General features: G+C 40.8%; 1 protein-coding gene across 2 annotated transcripts in view; it reads left to right on the top strand.

Moving 5' to 3' along the window:
- The window catches only part of usp36 (ubiquitin specific peptidase 36), a 77744-nt gene that overhangs the window by 48500 nt on the left and 2802 nt on the right, over positions 1 to 26442 (top strand). For both annotated transcript variants that reach the window (XM_060844859.1, XM_060844860.1), the window contains exons 12-20: positions 1367 to 1505; positions 2870 to 3463; positions 7814 to 7929; positions 9936 to 10407; positions 11993 to 12123; positions 14018 to 14217; positions 18933 to 19118; positions 23701 to 23813; positions 24672 to 24792. In XM_060844859.1, the coding sequence (XP_060700842.1) occupies positions 1367 to 1505; positions 2870 to 3463; positions 7814 to 7929; positions 9936 to 10407; positions 11993 to 12123; positions 14018 to 14217; positions 18933 to 19118; positions 23701 to 23813; positions 24672 to 24791 (2071 nt within the window). In that variant the 3' untranslated portion in view covers position 24792. The remainder of the gene's footprint in view (positions 1 to 1366; positions 1506 to 2869; positions 3464 to 7813; positions 7930 to 9935; positions 10408 to 11992; positions 12124 to 14017; positions 14218 to 18932; positions 19119 to 23700; positions 23814 to 24671; positions 24793 to 26442) is intronic.

The following is a 26442-nucleotide window of genomic DNA, read 5'->3' as shown; positions in this document are numbered from 1 at the left end:
AGTGGCCAGCTCTCCCATCTCAGCTTTACTCTGGTTTGGTTTGGGTTTTAGTAATAGTGTTGAAAAAGAAGCAGGTTCAGGTTGGTTCTCTCTCTCATGCTCTCTCTCACGTGTTTTCAGATAGGACAAGTTATTTTATATTCTGTTTTTTTGTTTGTGTTTCATTTGGTAATTTTGTAAGTAAATTCTGTTTTGTTTAAACTAACTGGTTTAACCAGCTGCATCCCTCCTGGAATATCCACTTGCACCTGCTTAAAACAATTAACCATGTTACGGTCTGGGTTACCTCCTTGAAACGTTTTGAGGTGTCTGGCCTTGTCCATAACAGTACAAACAAAGTCATCACAGAAGTTTATCCTTAGTACAGTAGCTTGTGGTCAAGTTGAGACATTGATAATGAACAAACATTTACTTGAGAGACTTCAGTAATTTGGAGAGAAAGCTATGAGAGATTAATTAGTGCCCAAAAACAGAGTAACCGGCTCTTGCAAAATGATTAGATATCAGAAAGTATTCAAGTGGAGAGAAGGGAGGCATTGTAAATTATTCAATTTTATGAAGAGAAGATAAGTTACACGTTACATAAGTATTTTGTCTTTGTTCCTCTCTTCGGCCTTCTGCATTCCTTACTCGGGTGTTTTTCACTGTAACCTTTCACTTCATGCATTGTTGAGTTCTTGGTCTTAGTTTGACAACAAACAGAAAGGAAGTTAGATAGAAGACTCATCTTCAGCATCAAAGGCTCATCTCAGTTCTGACAGCAATTCATACTGTGATCAGCCATGATCGAATGACCGATCGCTGGTCCAAATGACCAAATTCTGCTCTATATCTTGTGGTCTTTATGGATTGTGAGAGCAGGCCCATGTTTGTTGTGTGTGTATAAATGAGGGATAAACCCAGTAGTTTGTATACTCAGAATCCAGGGTAAATGATGAACACTGAGAGATAATAATGTCTGGTTGATACAGGGCTCATACCTTCTCCCTTAGTATTTTCTACCTTTTGGTTTCTTGTATGTGTATGGTTTCAAGTTTTAAAATCGAGAAGAGTGTAATTGGCCACTATTGTATACTGGAAGTCACATAAGGCATTTAAAACAATTGTTGAGGGTAATTAATCTTGAGATAATAAATTTGCCTGCATAATTGATAATTAAATGAAAATGAACCATTACCCTATTTCATATTTAATAATCAATGGTTATTCATTGTGTACCTAACGTGTTGCATATCCTGAATGTTTCAACTAACTCTTAATTGACCTAAATAGCAAAATATGTTTGTTTATTTGATATTTTGGGTTTTTTTTGTAAACTGTAAAATTGTGCAATATTATTGTGGATTTTTTTTTGTTTTACCTGAAGAATGCCAAACTCCAAGAGCAGCGTCGATGATGCATCTAAGCAGAACATGATGCTGGCCCTTGCCAAAACCAGCAATGGCACAACCATACCCAAGAAACCCACAATGAATGGATATTTGAGTTCACCTCAGATGACAAAGGTCAGCTTGTTAATCGTATCATTAACAGCATGTTGTATTTTAAGAAATGCTGAAATCCACTCATGCGTAATTGTGCAAGAACAAGAGAACATGGCACTGGAACCGTAGTGGTGGGAGAGCAATGATTGGCACATTGGGCAAATGACCAGCTTTAATGATGTGAAGGTTCCAGTGTTGCACTGACCTGGACAAAGTTTAAAAAAAGTCACGCAACGCCAGGTTATAATCCAACAGGTTTATTTGAAAGCACTAGCTTTCTATCTAATGAAGGAGCAGTGCTCCGAAAGCTAGTTTTGCTTGAATTGGCTAGTTAGAAGCATTGGAAGTCTCCTTAAAGGCCTCATGGGGGCATTTGAAGTTGAAGGATCAACAGGAGGATGTTTCAGATGCACCTGATCCTTGGAGGTAAAGGAGAGGGGCATCTTCCATCTGTGGCGCCTCTTTAGCACTACTTTGTTTAAAAAAAGATAGTGGTTGCCTTGCTACCAGTGTAGAAGGGGATGGCTTCAGTAGTTTGTTCTCTAGTCACAGGTGGGCAGTCGGTGAAGGGGAGTGGGTAGGTGACTGGTAGAAGTCTGCCTGGAATTTGAGATTGTGAAATAAACCATTCAGCCCAATTGATTGGTATGTGGTATTCCCTGAGTAAAAAACTCCCCGTTGGACAAAGTACTAACTGTCTTAAGTTGATGGTCTGTTTTGATCTCCTCCATAAGTGGAAACATACCTTAATTTTGTTCAGACCCTTCACAATCTTAAAGACGACTGCCAGATACCACGCTGGCTTTATCTCCTCTTAACAAAAGTCTGTTGAATCTTTCTTGATAGATATGACCTTCTAGTGTTGCTTTAGGAATGTGTTTATGGAATTCTACCAGTATCTTCATAACCTTTTTGAAATAATAGTGAGAAAGGTTCTACTCCACTCCCAGGTGTGCTCTAATTAAAATAGCTCCTCTGCCTTTCAATTCAAATCCTCTAGATATGAGCTTGATGCTTGAGGTACCATTTTTAAGATCATTTTCACATGTTGCTACTTTGAGATTTGTCTTTGTACCATGAGGTGGTTTTGCTTCTCCATCCTCTTTACAACTTCACTTTCAAAGGAGTTTTTAGCCTCCTTATCTTTCCTGCCAAAGTGTACCATCTCACTTATCCATACTGTTGTTTAATTGTGATTTTAATGCATACTGTGTTTTTTAATGTTCCCTTGTACTTTATCACAGATTTTGTTTGTGTTAAACGTCCCGTATGACACTTTGGTGTCATGTTAATTTTTAGAATGTTAGTTCTATTTCCTAGGATCCACATGGTTTGTGAAAATGACATATTGGCATATGTGTAACTGGATTGTATTTGTTATGTAGAAACCGGAGTCTGTGCAAGCCAAGTTGCAAGCTTCTGCAAGTGTTGGTGTGCCAGTCCCAAGAAACAGCACTAACCAGTCACCCAAGCTTCCAGTGAAACCAACATATGCACCAACCTTCATAGATGAGTCATTGAAGAAGATTAAAAAATCTTTACCTCAGCTGCAACCAAAATCTTCTCAGGGCCAGTCAGCAAACAGTTCAAGTAGCGGCAGAACATCAGTAACAGAAAATGCAAAGGTGACTCCACCAGAAAGCAAGGAATTACCTACATCTACCTCATTCAAGTCGCTGTTAACTGGTGGATCTGAGCAGAAAGGGAAAGAAGGCATCCATAACCAGCAGAAAGATTTTGGCAGTCCGAAACATGGTTTCAACGGGAGCAATGTTGCAAAAAATGGATTGAATAACCAACACTCTGAGCCCGAAGAGTCGGATTCAGAATCTCAAACACACAGCTCAGCTAATGAGAGGACTGAGAGTAGTGCTGAGGATCAGGGAGTGTCCAAAATAAAGCCCCAGCTGCTTGCGGAAGAGCAGTCCAGCACAATGTCACCACCTCCAGCTAAGAGGCTTGCACTGTCAGCCAAAAAGGTGGGTGTGTGTTGTGGGGTGCAGGAATTGTTATGTATCTAAATATTTACATGTTGGGAGTTGGTTAGCTCACTTGGCTGAACTGCTGGTTTGCAATGTCAAGTGATGCTAACAGCATGGCTTCACTTCCCAAGCTGACTCAGATCATTATGAAGGTCCTGTCATTTCAATCTCACCCTGCAACTGTGGAATGGTGATCACCAGGTTAAACTCCTTGCCAATTATCTTTCTCACTCTCCCCATCCGAGAGCAGCCCCATGGTCCTTTGGGACTGTAGTGGCTTTATATAATGATCTCACATTGCATTGTTTGCAAGGTATGCCCATACATGAGCATTTAATAATACCAGTTATGAGTTTGTACTTCTGTGTTAGTGCATGCTGGTGATAGTACTTCATCAAATTTCAGTGGTTAGGAAAAGGTTTTTTTTAAACTTACAGCTTTTTGTTGAAAAATAAATGCCTTTACTTGCAAGCATTTGCAGGTTTGATAGTGCTAAGAACTTAAATAAATAAAATTAGTTACTGGTGTACATTGTTGTCCACATCTCTTCACCAGAGGCGGCATGCAAACATTAATATCATAACTCTTCTGACCAAGGCAGTTTTCACAATCTATCCATGATCTTACAACCTCATCCTTTTGTCATATTGTTAATTCTAATCACTTATTACTAAAAACTCCTTCCTTTTTACCGTTTTATACTTTATGCCTTATATGTTCATTATTATCATTGAATGTGGATGAGCTTTGCGATTTCTGTTAAAAAATGAATGTCTAAGCTGGCTCAATCTTCCCATCTCCCCCTTTATGTGAATATCACTTGGTCTTATTTAAAGCCTCCCTCACTGTTAAAGATTGAATTTGAGGTTACTTTGTAAGAGACAGTTGCATGTGCTTGTTGATGTCATCACGAACGTCTTCCTGTTGTTGAAAACTGGTATTTAATTTCATTGCTGAAGTTCACAGATCTTACTGAGTTTTGATTCTTTGGATAGTGATAATGAACATTCTAATGCAATGTTTGTAGCTCAGGTTGCGTTTTAGGGTGTAGGTTTGCTCGCTGAGCTGTAGGTTTGATATCCAGACGTTTCATTACCTGGCTAGGTAACATCATCAGTGGCAACCTCCAAGTGAAGCAAAGCTGTTGTATCCTGCTTTCTATTTATATGTTTGTCCTGGATGGGGTTCCTGGCATTTGTGGTGATGTCATTTCCTGTTCGTTTTCTGAGGGGTTGATAGAAAGTTAGCCACCAGGATGCACGAACACCAGCTAGCCACAAAAAGACACGACCCTCTCTCCCTCGTAGCCCTACTCACGGATGAAGAAAACCACCATTTTTTCCACTGGGACCACACATCTATCCTGGGACAGGCTAAGCAAAGACATGCCAGAGAATTCCTAGAGGCCTGGCACTTCAACCACCACGCCATAAACAAACACACAGATCTAGATACCATCTATCAACCCCTCAGGAAACAAACAGGAAATGACATCACCACAAACCCCAGGACCCCCATCCAGGACAAACGTATAAATAGAAAGCAGGAGACAACAGCTTTGCTTCACTTGGAGATTGCCACTGATGATGTCACCTAGCCAGGTAATGAAACATCTGGATATCAAAGCTACAGCTCAGCGAGCAAACCTACACCCTGAATATGCTAATTCCATAACAAATTGAGGAAAACTTTAGAAATAGATTGGTTCATCTATATCTGGCTGTCTGCACCTCTTGGGAGATTGTGTGGGTTAAGTTGAAGTGTAATTAATTGGGAAGGAGAAAAATGGGTGAGACGGACATAAGATCCATTTTATGATATTTTGTGAACTCTTTCCATTTGGGTAATCACCAATCTTTTGAATGTCAGAAATTGTTTGATTAAAATGTATTTGGTATTAAAGATCTCAACCAGTGTCCATTTTCATAATTTTATTTCAATACAGTTTGAGAGGGTGCACTTGATCATGCATCTGTTCAAATTATAAAAGTAACTTCAGGTAAAACGCAAACAAATTATGTTCTTGGCAGAAGTCCCTTTTTTAAAACCTTGACATAAGTAATCAAATATATAATTTTGCATAACCAGAATTATGAAATAATTAGAGGAGATATTAAAGTGATATTAGTTCACTGGTTGATGCCATATCCTGCGAAGATTAAGTGGCAGGATTACGGTGAGGAAGATGAGCATTTTTACAGACTTTTAAACACAAGTTGAGTTTGATTTGACAGAATATATTGGGTAGTTGATGAAAAGAAAGGTAAATGTGTAAAACAGGTGCATGAGTAGGGCACTCACCCCTGTTAAGCCTGCTCTGCCATTCAGTATGACTATTCAATTCAGTCCCCTGTTCTTGCTTTCTGTTGTAGAGAACGACACCGTTCTGTGAGTGAAGAAATTTATCCTCATCTCAGTCCTAAATAGTCTTTTGATTGTGACATCTGGTCCCCAGTAATTGGAAACACCCTGTGCTTACCCTAAAGCTTTATAAGTTTCTATGTGATTCCCCTTATCCTTCTCAACTCCAGTGAATATCATCCTAACTGATCCAGTCTCTCTTCCTATGTCAGTCTTGCCACCCTGGGATCAGTCTTTTTTGCACTTCCTCCATAGCCAGAAATCCATCCTTAGATAAGGAGACCAGAACTGCACCGCTACTCCAGGTGTGATCTCTTCATTATAGCAAGACGTTTGTGCTTCTGTTCTTGAATCCTCGCGCTATGAAGGCAAAAATGTGTTTTGCGTTCTTCACCCCTGCTGCACCTACATGCTTGCTTTCTGCATCTGGTCTACAAGGACACCCAGGTTTTGTTGCATCTCCACTTTTCCCAATCTGTTACCATTCAGATAATCTGCCTTCCTGTTTTTGCTGCTAAGGTGGATAATCTCACATTCATCCACATTTATATTTGATCTGCCGTGCAGTTGCCCACTCATTCAACTTGTCCAAATTACAATGAAGCATCTGTACGTCCTCCCACCAGCTTTGTGTCATAAAAAGGTAGGGTAGCAAAAGACACACTGGAAATTTTAGCAGATAATGGACATGCTGAGCCAAACTGTGTATTTCAATGTTTTAATGTTGTTTTAATTTTGCAAAACGAATTGATCCTGGTATTTAAAGCATATGACTGCAGTTTGGAATTGCTTCCGAAAATCTAGAGCAAACTCTGTCCCTTGAGAATGAAACAAAAATTTTCTTGTTCACTGGTGTCAAAAAAGAAACAGTTGAAGTTCAGGTTTCTATACTTAACTGAACAATGATTGAAGGAATGTTTTTCTCCTGTAAAGTCTTGCTGTAGAAGTTATCATTGATTTTCAACACCAACTCTTTGCAGTCGCATAGTTCATTTTGTTCTTGAGCCATTGCATTATTTAACTTAATGTGATATTCCAATGTTTTGCCTTGAGCATCTCCAGCCACTCTGATTTGGGGATGAGACTGCCAGAAATTTTGTTTTAACACCTCTTCCTTAAGCTGTTAATTTGTGCTTGACACCATTTCACTAGCATTTGCAACCCTCCTTTAACTTACACATGTGGCCTGATTATTTGGGTATGCAGAATTGTGTCAGTAGGTTATTGGACTGGGATGAATGTCACCTTTTCCAGAATCTGTGTAACTTTCCAGTGAAGCTTAATGACATTGAGGGTGTACAGGAACTTTCTTTTAGACTCCACCCCCTCTCTGACAAGAACACTAATTCTCATCATTGTTCCTGCAATCTCCAAACCGAGATAGCTGATAAAACAGAGGCCACAATTGAACACTTGTCCTTCACGATCTGTGAACTTGGGCTACTCACAACCTGTGTGCACCAACCTGGCAACACATTGCTCGTCAAACAAAATTTTCATCTTTTGCTAATGGGTCATGTTGTATTGAACCTAGTACAAGATATGACGGCAATTAAATGTTACATCAAATTAAATGTCTCTGGTCAATTGCACATGAGGTTTGATAGATTATCTTTTTGCCAGAGCATTTAATTTGGCATTAATCTGTGGCAGATAAGATCTTGTATCGAAGTACAAAAGCTGTTATGCGATCTGTTCACTTTGTTTATAACTAATGCTGACAAACTTGTGCTAGTATGCTTATTTTTCTAATTTGTTCTTTGTTCATGTCTGGTATTTCTGGTCTAAAACTATAAATGTTCTTTCCTGGTCAGTAACTGGAAACTGTTTTGACTTTTTCTTGTCTATTGTTTTCCTACTTCGCTTCCCTAGCTGTCTAATCATGGAAACTTTTTTGATTCTTCTTTGCCATACCCTCTTTTATATTTTCTGCACTCATGGATACTTTTTAGACCACCAAGTTTTTATTTATGTCAATAACTGCAGGCCATCTACAGCTGGAAGGTGACAGAAAATGAACCATATTCTCCATCACTATCATCAGTCCACAAAGCAAAATTAATGAAAAAAGGCCACATTTTTTCTTCTGCAAACAAAACTAGGTAAGAGAAATTTTTACTACTCAGTGAATAAAGCTTCCATCATTTAAAGTAAAGCAGTGCCGATGGACAAGGTTGCTGGTGTTTTTAATGAATTATTCCAATGGAACCACTTGACTCATTAGTAGTTCTTACTTGAGAAGGACACATGTATCTGCTCTCTCTTTAGATAACAACTATATAGTGCTTTTAATGCACAAAGACATGCCAAGGTGCTTCACAGAAGTGTGATTAGATTAGAATTAACAGGCAAGCAAGGAAAACAATGGAAGCAGATAATACTGGAAATACCCATCCAATCAGGTGGCATCTTTGAAGGGAGATGTAGGCTCAGAAGCTGTCAGAATGTAAGACAGTGTGGATATGGTTTTCTCAAAGAATTCATATTCCGGAGGCTTTTTTATTAAAGCAAGTCAAGTGGGGTGAAGAGTTGTGTAGAAATTTATGACTGGAATTATAGAGACTCATCACCAATGGTGAGACAAAGACTTTGATTTAATTATACCTTTCACAGCCATAGACTGTAAAGCACATTGGCATGTTAAGTGTTTTCAAGTATACTTAACTTTTCTAATATAGCTGCCAACTTCACCACAGGAAGCTGTAGTGACAGCAGTGTAACAGTGACCAGATAATCTGCTTTTTGTTAGATGTTGGCAGGAATAACTCTCTTGCTCGTCTTCGGATTAGTGATGAGACATGCTACATACCTCATGCCAGCGGCTGGCTTAGCATCTATCCGTAAGACAGCGCCAACAGTGCAACACTTGTTGAGCACAGGACTGGGATTTCATTTTGGAATGTTGTGCTCAAGCTCTAGAATGGGACTTGTATTCGCAACCTGACACACAGGCGAGTGTGTCACAGCTGATCTTGGGAGAAGTTCATACAAGAGCTGAAGGGATGAAGACTTATTAGCAAAGTTGGTTTTGCACGGTTTGCTAAGGTTAGAGGTAGAGAGGAGGACTTGAATGCAACAAAAGACCTGTGACCATTGTATATCTTTAAAGTAAAGAATGAAATTTGGGCAACTTCGTATTGAGTGACTCCATGTTCATAGAAACTGGTTTAAAATAACATGATGAAAGTACAGAACATTTAAGACTATATTACAAAAAATAAGTTTTGTTGCATTTTCTGGCAACTGTTTTTACAGTGGCAGGCCTAAGAAGTTTCTGTATTTCTTTATGGTCTGAATAATGTTGTGCGTTTATGAGATTTTATTTACTTAAGTTTCCAAAAAGCTGATTTCTGATCTGCTTTACTGGTGACAGATAATACTAATGAGAATAAAAACAAAATTAATTTTCAGCATATTTCCCATGTGTTTAAAGCCCTATATGTCCATTTCAGTGCAAATTGCACATTCACAAGAAGAAACAATTCCACATGTGGAGAGAGAAATGGTTTTAGAAGTTTGCTGATACCTTCTTAAATACAGTTAGGGTTGGATGAGAGATGCTGGCCTTGCCAGTGATGTCCATATCACATGAACAGACATAAATTAAATATTTTGGTTATTATAGCTGTTTAGGCACTGAGTGAGTATGGTTGATTAGATTAGATTAGATTACTTAGTGTAGAAACAGGCCCTTCGGCCCAACCGGTCCACACCGACCTTCCGAAGTGCAACCCACCCATACCCCTACATTTATTTCTTACCTAACACTATGAGCAATTTAGCATGGCCAATTCACCTGGCCCGCACATCTTTGGACTGTGGGAGAAAACCGGAGTACTTGGAGGAAACCCACGCAGACACGGGGAGAACGTGCAAACTCCACACAGTCAATCGCCTGAGGTGGGAATTGAACCCGGGTCTCTGGCGCTGTGAGACAGCAGTGCTAACCACTGTGCCACCGTTGAGAACCATTATGGCACAGGAGACCTTTTGACTCATGGTACCTTGAGAGCATTCCCCTTGTTGGAACATTTTAAGAAAATGGTGCCATGAAATTAAGAACAAATTCTATGAAATAAAATTCTTAATTTTGTTTTTTTCCTTTCAGGACTTTCCCATCTACTCCCAAAGTGCAGATTTCCAAACACACAGGATTTAGTTCTCCATCTAAAATCTCCAAGAAGTCATGTAGTTCTAGTTTCTCTCAGTCGCAGTTGCGATCATTGGAAGCCATGGAAGCAGCTTGGCAGCCTGCTCCTCTAATAAATGACAGCGCTACCTCATTGGGAAATCATTCTTTATCTGGTCAAGGTGTTAGTAAAATGTGCACTTCCAGGACTGATCTATCAGATAAGACACACACCTGCTGCATTGACCGGTCTGTGGAGCCAAGGGACAGCAGTGAGAGACCTAAGAAGAAACGTAAGCATTTGAAAAGAGTTGCAGTTTCCTTTGATTCTGAATCATTCAGCCAGACAACATGTGATGATGCTGCCAAGACTGATGGTAGAGAGAAAATTAAGAGAAAGAAAAAGCGACATGAGAAAGCGGAGAATGATGGTGTATGTGACCAGTTACAGGTAGGTTATTGGACCTTCCAAAATTGAGTCCGTATTAGTTTCACTTTTACTACAGGAACAGTGAGAAAGTGTTCTTTCTTTGTAAACTTCCTGTGAGAACTATATTCCAGCTAATTCATGTTCTTTTGAGATGAATCAGTCTTACAAATGTCGTCATGGTCAGCCTGCTTCAGTGGTTGGTTGTTCCTCAATCAGGTATTAAATGTCAGTTTTTCCCTGCACTTACTGTATAGAACTGGATGCAACCAAAATAAGGAGGTAAGTGGGATGACTGCATGCTCCATCATTCCTTTCTCTCCATTCTTCTTGGCAAGGGCTATGGCTCATCACCATCAATCTTTCTACAAGTCTATATTTTGTCTTTGCCCCGGTCCTCCCCAAAGACAGACAGATACACACGCAAACACACGCAAACACACACAAACACACACACAATGATGGATAGTTTTATGTCCCATTACCCACTAAGACCACTGGCATTTTGACCTTGCAACTGATTTGGAAAATGTTACTCCGTAGCAGCAAGGGATTGAAGTGCTCGATTTCTTCTTTTTATATCAATTCTGAGGAGGAGAGTTCTCTAAATGTTCAATGTTGCAACAAAGTGGATCAATACTGCCAGTTATTCAGCCTACTAAGAGCAGTTTTACTGTAATCATAAAAACTTTACTGTTTTGTATCTGGAGCACCAATATATTAATTAATGCAGCTTACTGCATTAAGTTAAATTATAGCTAATTAAGCCAGTTTTATATGTCAACTTTGTCTGATAGTGGTTATTTTATGTTATATTTATTTAATGATAAGCAGGTGTTTGACATTGACAGGGGTTTGTTTTTGTTCCTATAGATAAGAGCAAAATAAAACTATCTTTGTTGAGCTAGTACTGTGATCTCTAAATATGCATTTCTAAAAACTGATTTCAGTTCTATCCTTCACCATCTGATTGTCTGGTCTGTTGCCTTGTTATTTTGAACAAGACTTTTAAAAGACAGTTTCTTAAGCTGTCTTCATGGTAACAAATATACAGGGCATCCTTGATTTATAAACATCATCTCATACAGGGATGTAATTTTAAAGATCTGACATCCGAACATTTCCTATGCTTACACATTGCTCCATTATATTGTTAAAAATCACACAACACCAGTTTATAGTCCAACTGGTTTAATTGGAAGCACCCTAGCTTTCGGAGCAACACTCCTTCATCAGGTGATTATCACTTAATTGACAATTGCCTGATGAAGGAGCGTCGCTCCGAAAGCTAGTGTGCTTCCAATTAAATCAGTTGTACTATAACCTGGTGTTTGTGTGATTTTTAACTTTGTACACCGCAGTCCAACACCGGCATCTCCAAATCTTGACTCCTTTATATTGTCCTGCATTGTATTCCGACTTGAGTGCAAAGTGACTTGTGAGCAGATTGGAGTGGAATCCACTCAATACAGTGGCTGTTTGTATCAAGCAGTGAAATTTGTTTTACTCTCATCACATTGTCATTGCTTAAAATGCTTCAGTCATTTCAGTGTAAAGGGTTTAACATGATTCATTGAAATGATGACTGAACTGGGATGATTTATTGCAGGAGGAATCCATCAAGGGCAACGTATCACCTGAAGGGTTGATCCCAAAGAAACTGAAGAAAAAAAGGAAGAAGCATAAAAAATACACAGAAGTGTTTGAAGTAAACGACTCTACTGAATCTGCTGTGGAAAAGTACGTAAATATGACATTTCACAATTTGGTGCAGTGGTGATTATTTTAGATAACCTGAGTCAGTGTCTCTCTCGTGGGCAGTTATTTGCCGCTTTTAGCTCTTGAAAACTTGAGTTCAACATACTTACGTAAAACCATAACTAATGTTGCCATAGCAACCTTAAATTCCAGGAGTGTTTGAATAGATGGCCTGGAATGGCACAAAAATTTCCTTCATGCAGTTCACGTAGGCATTTCCTTCTGAGTCCAGTCCTCATTGTGAGTCTCGACAGAAGACACTGCTGCCATGAGACAGAGAATGTCCTTTTCTAATTTTGAGTCATTGGTAAAGTTTACCATCGTGTTTATTCAAGAGTAAGAAACACCTCACCCCGGCAGCAGGAAAACCCAGCTTTAATAATATTTCTTTGTAATCCATGTGCTGAATGTTAAAATAACAATAAGAGTTATAGACACAGTTAATGTTCCCTTGCATATAGCATTTGAAGATATGGGGATACATTTTTAAGGTGAGAGGTTTAAAAAAAGATAAGAGGGACTCTTTTATTTTACACAAGGGCTGGTTTATGTGTGGAATCAACTTCCTGAGGAAATAGTGGATGTGGGTACAATTACAAAATTTAAAAGACATTTAGATAAGTACATAAATAGGAATGGTTTGGAGGGATGGGAGCCAGGAGCAGACAGGTGGGACTAGTTTAATTTGAGATCATGTTCCGTATGGACTGGTTTCCATGCTGTATGACTCCGATTTCATAAACAGCTGCTTACCGATTTAATATTCCTTCTCTCAGTGGAAACCGTGAATATATTTTCAGTGTCACTACTACTTATAATGTCAAAATTATTATCCAAGTTGTTCTTCTTTCATTATTAAAGAAATATGCATGGGTATTTTCACACTTGCTAATTTCTCAGACCAGTGGAAATTTTTCATCCCATATGTTTTGCCATACCAGAAAATAACACCTAAAGGCTAGTATTTTATAGTGATCAGGAATCATAAAATCTCTACAGTGTGGAAACAGGTCATTTAGCCCAACAAGTCCATACTGACCCTCCGAAGAGTATCCCACCCAAATCTATTTCCATATCCTATTACTCTACATTTTACTCCTGACTAATGCACCTAACCTACACGTCCTTGAACACTATGGGTAATTTAGCATGGCACATCACCTGCACATCTTTGGGATTGTGTGAGGAAACCATAACACCCAGAGGGAACCCACACAGATACTGGGAGAATGTGCAAACTCTACACACAGTCGCATGAGGTTGGAATCGAACGTGGGTCCCTGGTGCTGTGAGGCAGCAGTACTAACCGCTGAGTCACCGTGCAGTGGAAACTCTCGTTCAGATAACTCCAAGAAGACTAGTATTCCTTCACTAAGTTATCCTTTATTTACATATGTATAGTACATAATACTACCCAGCTGGCTCCTAGAGTGACATTCCTGTTTGTCTGTCTGCCAGGGCTCACTGATTTGGAACTGTTAACCAAGTCCAATAGGAAATTCCGAGTCAATGAGGTCCACTTGGCTGACTTCATTTCAATCACTACACTAATTAAGTTCTTTGCCCAGTAGAATTTAAGACCAGCTAACTCTTCCCACAACTTGCCCGCGTGATGTGCTCTGACTTGGTGCAAACTGAGAGTGGAAGATTTGGATTTTGTATTTGTGTGTATCTCCACTGTTTATTGGATAAATTTGCTAAGACCTGGGCAATCCAGAGTCCTAACTGTAGAAAAGCTCAATTATTTAATGAGTCAAACTCTGCACAGTGAAAATTAAGTGGTGAGAAAATGACAGTACTTTTACAGATTTTAAAAATGCAGTTCAGTGTTTGACATCAATACAAGAGATCTGTATTAATCAATGTTACTTAACAGTTGCTCAGGATGGAATGAACCAGAATGTGAAGAACCGGAAAGGCCTAAAGGACTGGAACCGCAAAAGAAAAATTCGGAGATTAAAGAGAGCCAAAAATGCGAGAAAAAACACAGGAAACGAAAGAGAAGCATGAGTTCAGATGATTGTGCAAGTTCAGACCCTCCAGTGGATCAGACTGTCAGAAATCAAAATCGGCAAGGTACAATATTTCTTACTAGGTCTAGGTCTTTAAAGCTTCCTTCAAAAAAGAAACAGTAAACTGCTTTCAAAATAATAAGGCATGATATAGACATCCCTGTGAATTTTTCTAATTGAATTTATATTTTGTTTTTTGTTAATATTTCACAAGACTCTTCTTGTGTACTGCAGTTGCTATTTAGAATCAATGGCAATTGTTGCAGCTATCTCCAAAAATAAACGTTTGAAGTGCAATTTTCAACAAGTAACTTTATCAAAGAAAAATACCTTTTTGTCCCTTTTGAAGCATTTTGATGTAGGAATGTGAAATCTGCTCATTACAGCAATGCTTTACAAGAATGGTCCATCAGCTCATACCCTCAGCCTTTTGGAATGTACAATGGCTTAGTGGTTCACACTGCTGTCTCACAGCACAAGGGACCCCAGTTCGATTCCCCCCTCAGGTGACCGTTCGTGTGGAGTTTGAACACTCTCTCATATTTGCATGGATTTCCTCCCATCATCCAAAGATGTCCAGGTTAGGCGGAGTGATTAGATTAGATTAGATTACTTACAGTGTGGAAACAGGCCCTTCGGCCCAACGAGTCCACACCGACCCGTCGAAGCACAACCCACCCATACCCCTACATTTACCCCTTACCTAACACTACGGGCAATTTAGCATGGCCAATTCACCTGACCCGCACATCTTTGGATTGTGGGAGGAAACCGGAGCACCCGGAGGAAACCCACGCAGACATGGGGAGAACGTGCAAACTCCACACAGTGAAATTGGTCATGCTAGATTGCCTATAATGTTCAGGGATGTGCAAGGCTAGATGGATTAGCTATGGGAAATGCAGGGTTACAGGGTTAGGGTAGGTGGGTTGCCTGCCCCTTTAACTGAATCAAAGTGTGGTGCTGGAGAAGCACAGCAAGTCAGGCAGCATCTGAAGAGTGGGAGAGGCAACGTTTCAGACATAAGCTCTTCATAAATGTGGAGGGGAAGGGGGTTGAGAAAAATATAGTGGGGGTGGGGCTGGGGGGACGAAGGTAGCTGGGAAGGTGATAGGTGAATGCAATTGGGGGGTAATTGTGATAGGTCGGATGGAAGGGTGGAGTGGATAGGTAGGTAGGAAGGAAGGAAGATGGACAGTCAAGACGGTGGTGCCAAGTTGAAGGGTTGGTTCTGGGATGAGGTGGGGGGAAGGGAAATTTGGGAACTAGTGAAGTCAGTGTTGATGCCATGTGGTTGAAGGGTCCCAAGATGGAAGACAAGGGATTCTTCCTTCAGTTGTCAGGTGGCTTGAATTTAACTTTGCCACGTTTGACACACCACCCTGTTCCCTGACCAACATCTTTGTCTCAGGCTTGCTGCAGTGCTCCAGCGAAGCCCCATGCAAACTGAAAGAGCAGCACCTTTATTTTCTACTGGGAATTCTGCAGTCTTCTGGACTTAATATCAAATTCAACAATTTCAAGCTTGAGCACCTTCTTCTCTATCACATTTCAGCTCTTGTCATCACGTGGGCTGCTACCACACACAACCCATTGTCAGCTGATAATAGTCCCTGTTATAGCTATTCATTCTGTCCTTTATCTACTCCTTTCCAACTGTTTCTCTCTTTCTTTTTGGGCTCTATCTCATTTTCATTTACTCCCCCTCCTTTCACCCATCCTGTCTTCTGCATAAATGCCAACCATTTCTGAGCGACCATCCGTTCTGAAGGAGGGTGACTGTTCCTGAAATGTTAAATCTGATTTCTCTCCACATGCTGCCAGATCTCCTTAAGATTTTCCAGGCATTTCTGTTTCTGTTTCTGATGTCCACCATCCGCATAATTATCCGCATAATTTGCCATAATTATCTTGGTATGCAAAAATCTCCTCTCAGACACACTCTATGGCAGAGCATAACAGCAAAGTTGAGAATTACAAGCATTTGTAACATGCAAGTGAAGAAATTGCTCCCTGTCTTAATCCATGATGGCTTAGCTGTTTATCTAGGAGTCCTAAAGAAGGGTTACACTCAATGTTGACAACTCCATCTCCTGATGCTTTCTGGCTTGCTGTGTTCCTCCAGCCTCCTGTTTCTCTATCTAGTGTATCTGACGCTCATAATTGGTGCTCCACCTGTTAGAAAGTAATATTTCAATTTATGTAACAACTTGCATGACCAGCATACATCTCAAAGTACAACCTTTTGAAGTGTACCAGTGATGGTCTTGCAAGAAACAGCCCACAGCATGCAGACAGCAAGCTCCCACAGAGAAATGCGAGAATGACCATAGAGGTCTCCAGGATGGAAACAGACCCTTCGGTACAACTTGCCCATGCTGCCCAGTTTTCACAATTTAAACTAGTCCCAGATAATCCATTCAAGTGATGTGTGTTGAGAGATAAAAATCATCCAGGATAATTTCCCTGATTTTTATTAAGGTCTTGAAGCATTATGCCTGCCTGAGGGGAGCCCTGCTATTGGTTATGCATTTGACCTGAAAGACAGGATCTCTGACAATGGCGCCCATTCTTGTTAATGGAGTCTCAATCTAGCTGCTTTTGTATGAGTCCTGTGGGATTTGAATCCACAATGGTCTGGAGCAAAAAGAGAATTTAGAGAAATTCAGCATCTGCGGAGAGATAACAAAGCATTTTGAGTCCAGTGAGCCTTGCTTAGAACTGGTAGTAGCTGAGAGAAGATGGCATATATGCTGAAGACAGGGTGGGCTGGAAGGTGCTGGGGAGGTGGTTGCAGGGGTAGTGAGTGGATTGGTGGAACGGCGCTAGAAAGAGAGAGAATGTTAGTTCGACAGACAGAGAATAGATGATAATATACCACGAAGAATGAACAGCTCATAATAGGGGTCATGCCAACATAATCGGAACCATTGATCTGAGTTGGGTTCAAATGTTAGCAACTGATATAAGGGAAAGAGCCTCTTGGTATTTTCTCTGCCAAGCCCTTTATATATATTTTAATGAGAGAGAATCATTGAGTCACTCCAGTGCAGAAGCAGGCTAGTCATCCCAGTGAGTCCACACCAACCCCCAAAGAGCATCCCACCCAAACTGTATCCTCCACTCCCCTATCCCTGTCACCCTGCATTTCCCATGGCTAATCCACATAATTTCCACACCGCTGGACAATTGTCCATGGCCAGTCTACCTAACCTGCACATCTGTGGGAGGAAAACCAGAGCACCCAGAGGAAGGCCACGCAGACATGTGGAGAATGTGCAAATTCCACACACAGTCATACATGATTCTTCTAAGTCCAAGTCAGCATATGCTGTTTCCACTTTATCTCTTCCTTTTGAGTGGTCTGAATTCAGATGATGGATTGTCCCCATTACAGTTGATTTAAGTTAAAGTCTGCACTTGATCCCACTAAAGCAGGTGTGTTTCTTCACCAGGCTCAGGCCTCTGTTCATTTACCCCATTGTACAGTTTTGGCCTGGGCTGTGTTTGTTATTCTTATTTCTTAAATATATTGGATATATACCTTTGCAGCAATAATTTCATGTTATGATTTTTCTTTTCCTTTCTTTAAGGCCTGTGTAGACTTGAAACTGCAAGGCTAAACATATCTGGCAGCTAACTAGAAAGTTTGTTGATTCATAACTGAGTCTTTGTGCTTCATCTAACCAGGAGGCTAGGGGAAAGCATTTGCAGTTGAGTCTAGTGCATGATTAGGGGAATGAGGGAGTGGGTGTAGGAGTACCCTTTCAGGCCAATTGATAAAGAATTAATTATAGGTATGAGTTTTTGTAATCAACTTCCATTCTACCTTCCAATCCTCCCTTCTGTAAAAACGTCTGTTGTTTGCATTGGAATCCCACCTTCACATTGTGAATTCCTGACATCATTGTGTGGCACTAACACTGTGCTGATTGGGACAAACTTCAAATAGATCCAGCAGCTCAAAACTGGGCAGATTTAAAACCAGTGTCGAAGAATTACTTCTCAAAATGTCGTGAATGTGTGGAATTCACTAACCAGAGTATGGTGAACATTGGGACACTGAATAAATCTGAGGAGGCGATGGACAGATTTTAATTAGTAATGGGTTAAAGAGTTATGGGGAGCAGGTAGGAAAGTGGAGTTGAGGCTGAGGGGAGATCGGCCAAGATGGTTTTCAGTGGCTGAGTAGGCTCACGAGGCTAAATTGCCTATCGTTTCCATATTCTACGGAAAATGGACTGCAGTGGTTTCAAAAGCCACGTCAGCACCACCTTCTCAAGGGCATCTATGGGTGGGTAATAAATGTTGACCCCAGCCAGCGATGTCCACATCCCATGAATTAATTTTTCTAAAATAATCCTCTGTGATGTCCTGAGACCGGGACTCAACCTTTTTCTTCCCTAACTTGGATGGCTGTTAGAGTAATGAGAATAATTTCTCTTGGTTAATCCTTATATTGATTAAAGTGGCATTTAAGTATGTGTTGTATAGCCTTGAAGCCTGAGAAAGGAATCTTGATTATCCGAATGACACGGCCAGGGAGTATTTTGTTCAGTTAATTGAATGCCAGGTAACACAGTTAGCCCAGCATCGGGACCTTGCAATCTTGTTCGGTTAGTCCAAATTTCAGTCAATTGAATGCTAGATGATCGAGGTTCCTCTGTACAGAACAAGATTGCAGCCAAGGATTATAGTAGAGCTTTGGCGCAAATCAAATAAACTTGCATTGGAACAGATTGTTACTTCATTAACATTGACTGCTATTCTCTGTTCAAGTCCCAGTGTTCATATGGGACAGCCAGATAACAGAAGGGTATAAACGCTCTGAAAAGCATTCCAGTGAGGAGAGACCTGCACCTGCTGTCACACCCATTGCAAGCTTAGCCTGGGATGGGAAGAAGCAATCCAGTGTCGTTCAAGAGCTTTTAAAACATTCAAGCAACAAGGCATATGGAACTGAAGGTAGGAAAAAGTAACTCATTTGAAGCTGTTTTGTTGCTTTGGAGTCTTCAGTCTCGGTAGTACTGTAAATTCATTTACCACTAGTAAATGATAACTGTAAGCATGTGCTGAAGTCTCAGTAAAGTACTACGTGAATTGCATTCAATATTTTGTTAGTTTGATGTTTCTTGAAAACTTGTGCTTTCTGTTAACCTAGTGTTAGTCGTGGAAACGATTAGCTGCTGTATATAGATTAGTCGTGTTTGGTAGAGTGTGTAGTCATTTTGAGATTACTCCTAGTTCAACATCTTTTTAATGATGTACACTCAGCATGTGGTCTGTACAGTACGAAGAACATTTACAGCACAGGAACAGGTCCTTTGGCTCTGCAAGCCTGCGCTGATCCAGATCCTCTCTCTAAACCTGCTGCCTATTTTCTAAACTTCTGTATCCCTTTGCTCTCTGCCCATTCATGTATCTGTCTAGATACATCTTAAATGATATCGTTGTTCCCACCTCTAGCACCTCCACTGGCAATGCATTCTAGTCACCCACCATCCTCTGCATGAAGAACTTTCCCCGTATATCTCCCTGAAACTTTTCCCATCACTTTGAAATCATGGTCCCTAGTATTTGAGTCCTCCACTTTGGGGGGGAAAAAGTTTCTTGCTATCCACCCTGTCTACACCTCTCATGATTTTGTAGGCCTCTATCTGGTCCCCCCTCAACCACCTCCTTTCCAATGAAAACAATCATAATCTACTCAACCTCTCTTCATAGCTGGTGCCCTCCATACCAGGCAACATCCCAGTGAACCGCCTCTGCACTCTCTCCAAAGCATCAACATCCTTTTCGCAATGTGACGACCAGAACTATACGCACTATTCCAAATATGGCCGGACCAAAGTCTTGTACAACTGTAACATGATCTACCAACCCTTTTATATTCAATACCCTGTCTGATGAAGGAAAGCATGCCGTATGCTGCCTTGACCACTACTGACCTGCATTGCCACCTTCAGAAACGATGGACTTGAACGCCCAGATCACTCTGTATTTTAATTCTCCCAAGGATTTTTCTGTTTACTGTGTAGTTTGGTCTTGAGTTGTGTCTTCCAAAACGCATAATCTCGTATTTGTCCTGATTGAACTCCATCTGCCATTTCTCTGTCCAACTCTCCAGTCTGTCTTTTTCTGCTGTATTTTTTGACAGTCCCCTTCACTACCTGCTCCTCCACTAATCTTAGTGTCATCTGCAAACTTGCTAATGAGGCACCCTACACCTTCCTCCAAATCATTTCTGTATATCACAAACAACAATGGTCCCAGCATGGATCCCTGTGGGACATCACTGGTTGCAGGTCTCCATTTTGAGAAGCTCCCTTCCACTTCTACTGTCTCGTGTTGCCCAACCAGTTCTCTATCCATCTAGATAGAATACCCTGGACCCATGCAATGCCACTCCTTCATCAGCCTACCATGAGGAACCTTATCAAACCCTTTACTGAAGTCAATGTATATGACATCTACATCCCTTCCCTCATCAATCAACTTTGTCACCTCTTCAAATAATTCTATTAGATTTGTAAGACATGACCTTCCTTGCACTTATGCTGCCTATCCCTGATAAGCTGGTTTTCTTCCAAATATGTATATATCCTATCCCTTATTAGCTTCTCCAGTAGGTTCCGTACCACAGAAGTCAGACTCACTGGTCTTTAATTACCTGGATTATCCCTGCTACCCTTCTTAAATAAGGGGACAACATTAGCAGTTCTCCAGTACTCTGGGACCTCCCCTGTGTTCACAAATGCTGCAAAATGTCTGTTAAAGCACCAGCTATTTCCACTCTTGCTTCCCTCAGTAACCTGGATAGATCCCATCTGGACATGGGGACTTGTCCACCTTAATGCTTTTTAGATACCCAACCGTTCCTCCCTCCTTATGCAGACTTGACCTAAAGTAATCAAAGATCTATCCCTAACCTCAACATCTGCCACCTCCCTCTCCTTGGTGAATACCGATGCAAAGTACTCATTAAGACTCTCACCCGTTTTTTCTGACTGCCCACATATCTTTCCTCCTTTGTCCTTGAGTGGGCTAACCCTTTCCCTAGTTACCCTCTTGCTCCTTATATATGAGTAAAAGGGTAATGTCCCCTTGTTTAAGAAGGGTAGCAGGGATAATCCAGGTAATTACAGACCTGTGAGCCTGACGTCTGTGGTATGGAAACTACTGGAGAAGCTACTAAGGGATAGGGTATGTACATATTTGGAAGAAAATTGGCTTATCAGTTTTCCTTAACCCTGTTTGCTAAGGATATCTCGTGATCCCTTTTAGTCCTCTTAATTCCTTGTTTCAGACTGGTCCTACACTCAATATTCTTTCAAGGCTTTGGCTGTCTTCAGTCGCCTACACCGGATGGATGCTTCTTTTTTCCTCTCAGCAAATCTCTCAATTTCACCTGTCATCCATGGTTTCCTAATCTTGCCATTTCTATTCCACATTTTCACAGGAACCATCTCTCCTGAACTCTAATCAACCTCTCTTTAAAAGCCTCCCACATATCAAATGTGGGTTTCCCTTCAAGCAGCTGCTCCCAATCTATATTCCCCACTCCTGCCGAATTTTGGTATAGTTGGCCATCCCCCAATTTAGTATTCTTCCTTTAGGGCCACACTCGTCTTTGTCCATGAGTATTCTAAAAGTTAGAGAACAGTGACCACTAGTTCCAAAGTAATCCCCTACTGAAACTTAAAGCAACTGGCTAGGCTCATTTCCCAACACTACCCTGGATGCTCCTTACAAATTCTGCTCCATCCAGACCTCTAAGTAAATCTCAGTCAATGTTGGGAAAAAATAAAATCCCCTATCATCACCACCACCATGTTGCTCCTACATCTTTCTATGATCTCTCTACATATTTTTACCTCTATCTCTCATTCGCTGTTGGGAGGTCTGTAGTACAGGCCCAACGTTGTTACCCCACCCATCCTATTTCTGAGCTTTGCCCATGTTGCCTCACTGCTTGAATCCTCCATAGTGCCTTCCTTCAGCACAGCTGTGATATCTTCCTTGACCAGTAGTGCAACTCCTCCACCCCTTTACTTCCCTCCCCCTCCTATCTGAAGCATTGATATCCTGGGATATTTAGTTGCCAATCATGCCCTTCCTTCAACCAAGTCTCAGTAATAGTAATAACTTCATACTCCCAGATACTAATCCAAGCCCTAAGTTCATCCGCCTTATCTACTACACTTCTTGCATTAAAACAAATGCACCTCAGGCTACCAGTTCCTCTGCATTCATCCTCCGCTTCCTGTCTACTCTTTCCCCTTACTCACGCTGACTTCATTCTCTAGTTCCTTACATGCTTTAGTTACTACCTCCTTACAGTCCATTAACCACCTCATTTGGTTCCCATTCCCCTGCCACATTAGTTTCAATCCTCCCCAGCAGTATTAGCAAAAGCACCCGCAAGGACATTGGTTGCAATCCAGACCAGGATTAGACCATCCAATTTTTGTGATAGTCCCACCTCCCCAGAACTGGTCCCAATGTCCCAAAAATTTGAACCCCTCCCTCCTGCACTATTTCTCAAGCAGTGCATTCATCCTGACTATTCTATCATTTCTACTATGACTAGGACGTGACACTGGTAGCCATCCTGAGATTACTACCTCGGAGGTCCTACTTTTTAACTTGTTTCCTAACTCCCTAAATTCTTCTTTTTAGCACCTCATCCCATTTTTTTACCTCCATCATTGGTGCCTACATGTACCATGACAACTGGCTGTTAACCCTTCCCCTTGAGAATTTTCTGCAGTCGATCCGAGACATCCCTGACCTGTGCACCTGGGAGGCAACATATCATTTGGGAGTCTCATTTTCCACCACAGAACTGCCTATCTACTCCCCTTGCAATTGAATCCCCTATGACTATCGCCCTTCTACTCTTTTTCCGGCTCTTCTGAACAGCAGAGCCAGCTACAGTGCCATGAACTTGGCTACTGCTGCCTTCTCTTGGTGAGCCGTCTCCCCTGGCACTATCCTGCTGTTTCTCTGCCTTTTGGTCACCTATTCCTTTTCTCCCTCAGCAATTCTAATCTGCAGTGTGACCAATTCACTAAATGTGCTATCTACGACCCCCCATAACATCGAGTATGCTGCAAAACGAGTCCATGCGCAGCTCCAGAGCCGTTATACGGTCTAACAAGATGCAACTGGACACACTACTTGCACGTGAAGGAGCCAGGGACATCAGCTGTGTCCCTGAGCTCCCACATTGAACAAGAGGAGCATGACACCGTTAGCAGCACTCTTCAGGATTTCTCCATCATTTCATCTTTTGCACCACCACTGATTTAACTGACGACTTACAGATTTGAGTATTAATACTTTATAGTCCTGAGGGATCTTTCAAAGAAGTGTTTGAGATAGTTACAGACCAGCAAGTGCATTATTTTTTCCCCCCGTATACATTCATTGATGGACATGATACAAAAATGATTACTCGGCAGTTTCATTCTTCCCAGCAGCCTGTATTTTTAAATGCTTAAGACTAAAATATAATGAACCTTTCCATTGACAACTCTGTTTTTAGTGTTGACTTGGGATGGAGCAGTGTCGGCTGTTAGCCAAGATGCTGAGTATGACACAGAACAGGCAGAAGATGCAGTTGTTGATGAATGGGATGAAGAATTTGACAGGGGGAAGGTAAGAGGTTATCCTGAGAATTTGTCAGTAGATAATTGAATTCCAGTATGTAAGACTATTCAGATTTCATAAAATTGCGTGTAGATTAAACGTTGGCAATTTCTGGCAACCCCAGCCCAAAATGCATTGACTTCCCATAGTCGTTCTGTCTAATCATTCCACCTGACGATCTGTTGCCTGAATTGACGTTGACGAGTGGCTCCCAATTGCATAAGAATGAAACTCCAATAATAGAAACAGCCGACCTTTTGCCATAGAATGATTGGGAGTGCAACAACTGCACGATCAAACTGTTGGTTCCTGAAGTTCACCTTTTCCCCACCAATTAAACATAGTATCATGGAATGCTTAAAGCAAGTGCCCCAGAATTGAGCACTTCACATTTATGTCACTCATCTTATTTAGCGTGACTCTGTGCTCGAAGTTGAGAAACATTTTGCTCTTTGATTTGGGACACTACCCTGGAGCAATTCAGAAGCACTGAGTTTGCACTCCACTGCTGAGCCTGTGTGCCTCTCTGAATAAACAAAAGAAGGTCACAAAGCAATATTTGAAACATAGAACATTACAGCGCAGTACAGGCCCTTCAGCCCTCGATATTGCACCGACCTGTGGAACTAATTTGAAGCCCATCTAACCTACATTATTCCATTCTTGTCTATATGCCTATCTAATGATCTTTTAAATGCCCTTAAAGTTAGCAAGTCTACTACTGTTGCAGGCAGTGTGTTCCACACCCCTACTACTCTGAGTAAAATGGAAGTCATCTCCAATGTTGTCCACCAAAATCACTGGAGAGAGATTTTGCTTTTGTCTGGTACTGCCTGCAATGCTGATGTAAGCGTTTTATGTTTTCAGGTTAAAAAATTAAAGGGACTTAAAAGAGAGAGGAAAAGAAACTTCAATGCTTTCCAGAAAATGCAAAACAGAAGGAATTTTTGGTCTACTACTCATTCAGCGAAGTTTTCCAGGTTTTAAAGTAAGTAGTGATGCTGTTTCACTGTGTTTTACCACGTGTGAAGAATGACCTGCAATGTGACATTTTTCCATTGTTACCGTCAGTGATTCACATCCTGGATGTAATGAGTTAATTCAGACCAAGGCTGCTCCCCTATCTCCTCAAAGGGTGTGTCCCCACAAGATTGAGTACTCAAAATGCGCTCATTTTCCAATGAAACATATCTCAAAAGCATGTCACCCCATTCTGTTTGTGAGGAGGGGGAGGCAAGGTTTAGCAAAGTTTCTGCTTGAAAATTCTCAACCCTGTTTCCAAATCTGATCTTGGGAGCACCTTTCATCATTTCTGCAATGTCCTCCAGGCCTTAAACCTCCTGTATAGCAAGCTTTTCATCATTACTGCATGAACGATTGTGTCGACTGCGGTTCAGGCCTAAAACCTTTATTCCACCAGATGCATTTGTTGGTAACGCCACCTCTAGGTGAAGCATGGAGTGACACTTGATGATAACCTGAAAATGTTAATCATGTCTTTCTATTCCTTCCACAAACTAATGGTGACACTTAAGCTATCTAAACGTATTCTTCTCCCTCCTTATTGTAGGAAACAAAAAAATTGTTGAGAATGTACACTTTCATCAAACATATATAAGCAACAGTATAAACAAACTTTGTTTTGAGTGTTTCTAAAGGTCTCCTTCAAACAAACATTTCTTCATCACATGCCATCATGGTGGCCAGTTTTAATAGTGGTCCCCATCTCCAGCGTTGGGAACATTATCTGCATTCCTTTCTGAAACCCCTTTGCTTTCTATCTCTCTATCATCTTTAAGATGATTCCTAAAATCTGTCCCTTTGACCAAGTCTTGATGTTATCTGATGCAATGTGGTGTCATATTTTGCTTGATAATAGCTTTCAGACACCCTAATTTGTTTTGCTGTGCTGAAGGGGCTATATAAAGCCATTGTTGCAATTTGGAAAAACAGACTTCTTCACTAGAATGTAGCTGACTGCTTCCTACATAACTCTGTTTGTGACTGTGAATATATGTGGGTGACTAAGAATATACCTGTGGCATTTTCAAATTGAATATACCACAGTAATACAGTGAAGTTGTCGAAGGGAGAACCCACAGAGGAAAAGAGTGCTTTCAGCTCCAGAATGTGGAGGTGTTGGTGTCGGACTGGGGTGGACAAAGTTTAAAAACTACGCAGCACCAGGTTATAGTCCAACAGATTTATTTGGAAACACTAGCTTTTGGAGTGCTGCTCCTTCATCAGGTAGCTGTGAGCAAGATCATTAAACATCAAATTTATAGCAAAAGATTACAGTGTCATGCAATTGAAACGATATTTTGAACAAACTTAGAATGCTCTCTCTGTTTGTTCAATATATCTTTTCAGTTGCATGACGCTGTAACCTTTTGCTATAAACTCTTTGTCTCATGATCCTGCTCCACAGCGACCTGATGAAGGAGCAGTGCTCTTAAAGCTAGTGCTTCCAAATAAACCTATTGGACTATGTAGAGTGATTTTTAACTTCAGTTCCAGAGTGCACTCTTGAAAGAAAATGTATGCTATCTTTTTTAAAAAAAATTTTGGTATCGATAACAATGTGATCGTCTCTTCCATCAGGTGAACATGGGAACATTGGACTATGTTCAACTCCCAA

This window comes from Hemiscyllium ocellatum, chromosome 25 (genome assembly GCF_020745735.1).
Source record: "Hemiscyllium ocellatum isolate sHemOce1 chromosome 25, sHemOce1.pat.X.cur, whole genome shotgun sequence".
Lineage (NCBI taxonomy): Eukaryota > Metazoa > Chordata > Chondrichthyes > Orectolobiformes > Hemiscylliidae > Hemiscyllium > Hemiscyllium ocellatum.
Note: the sequence above shows the minus strand (reverse complement) of the source record. Positions and strands in the feature narration are given on the sequence as shown.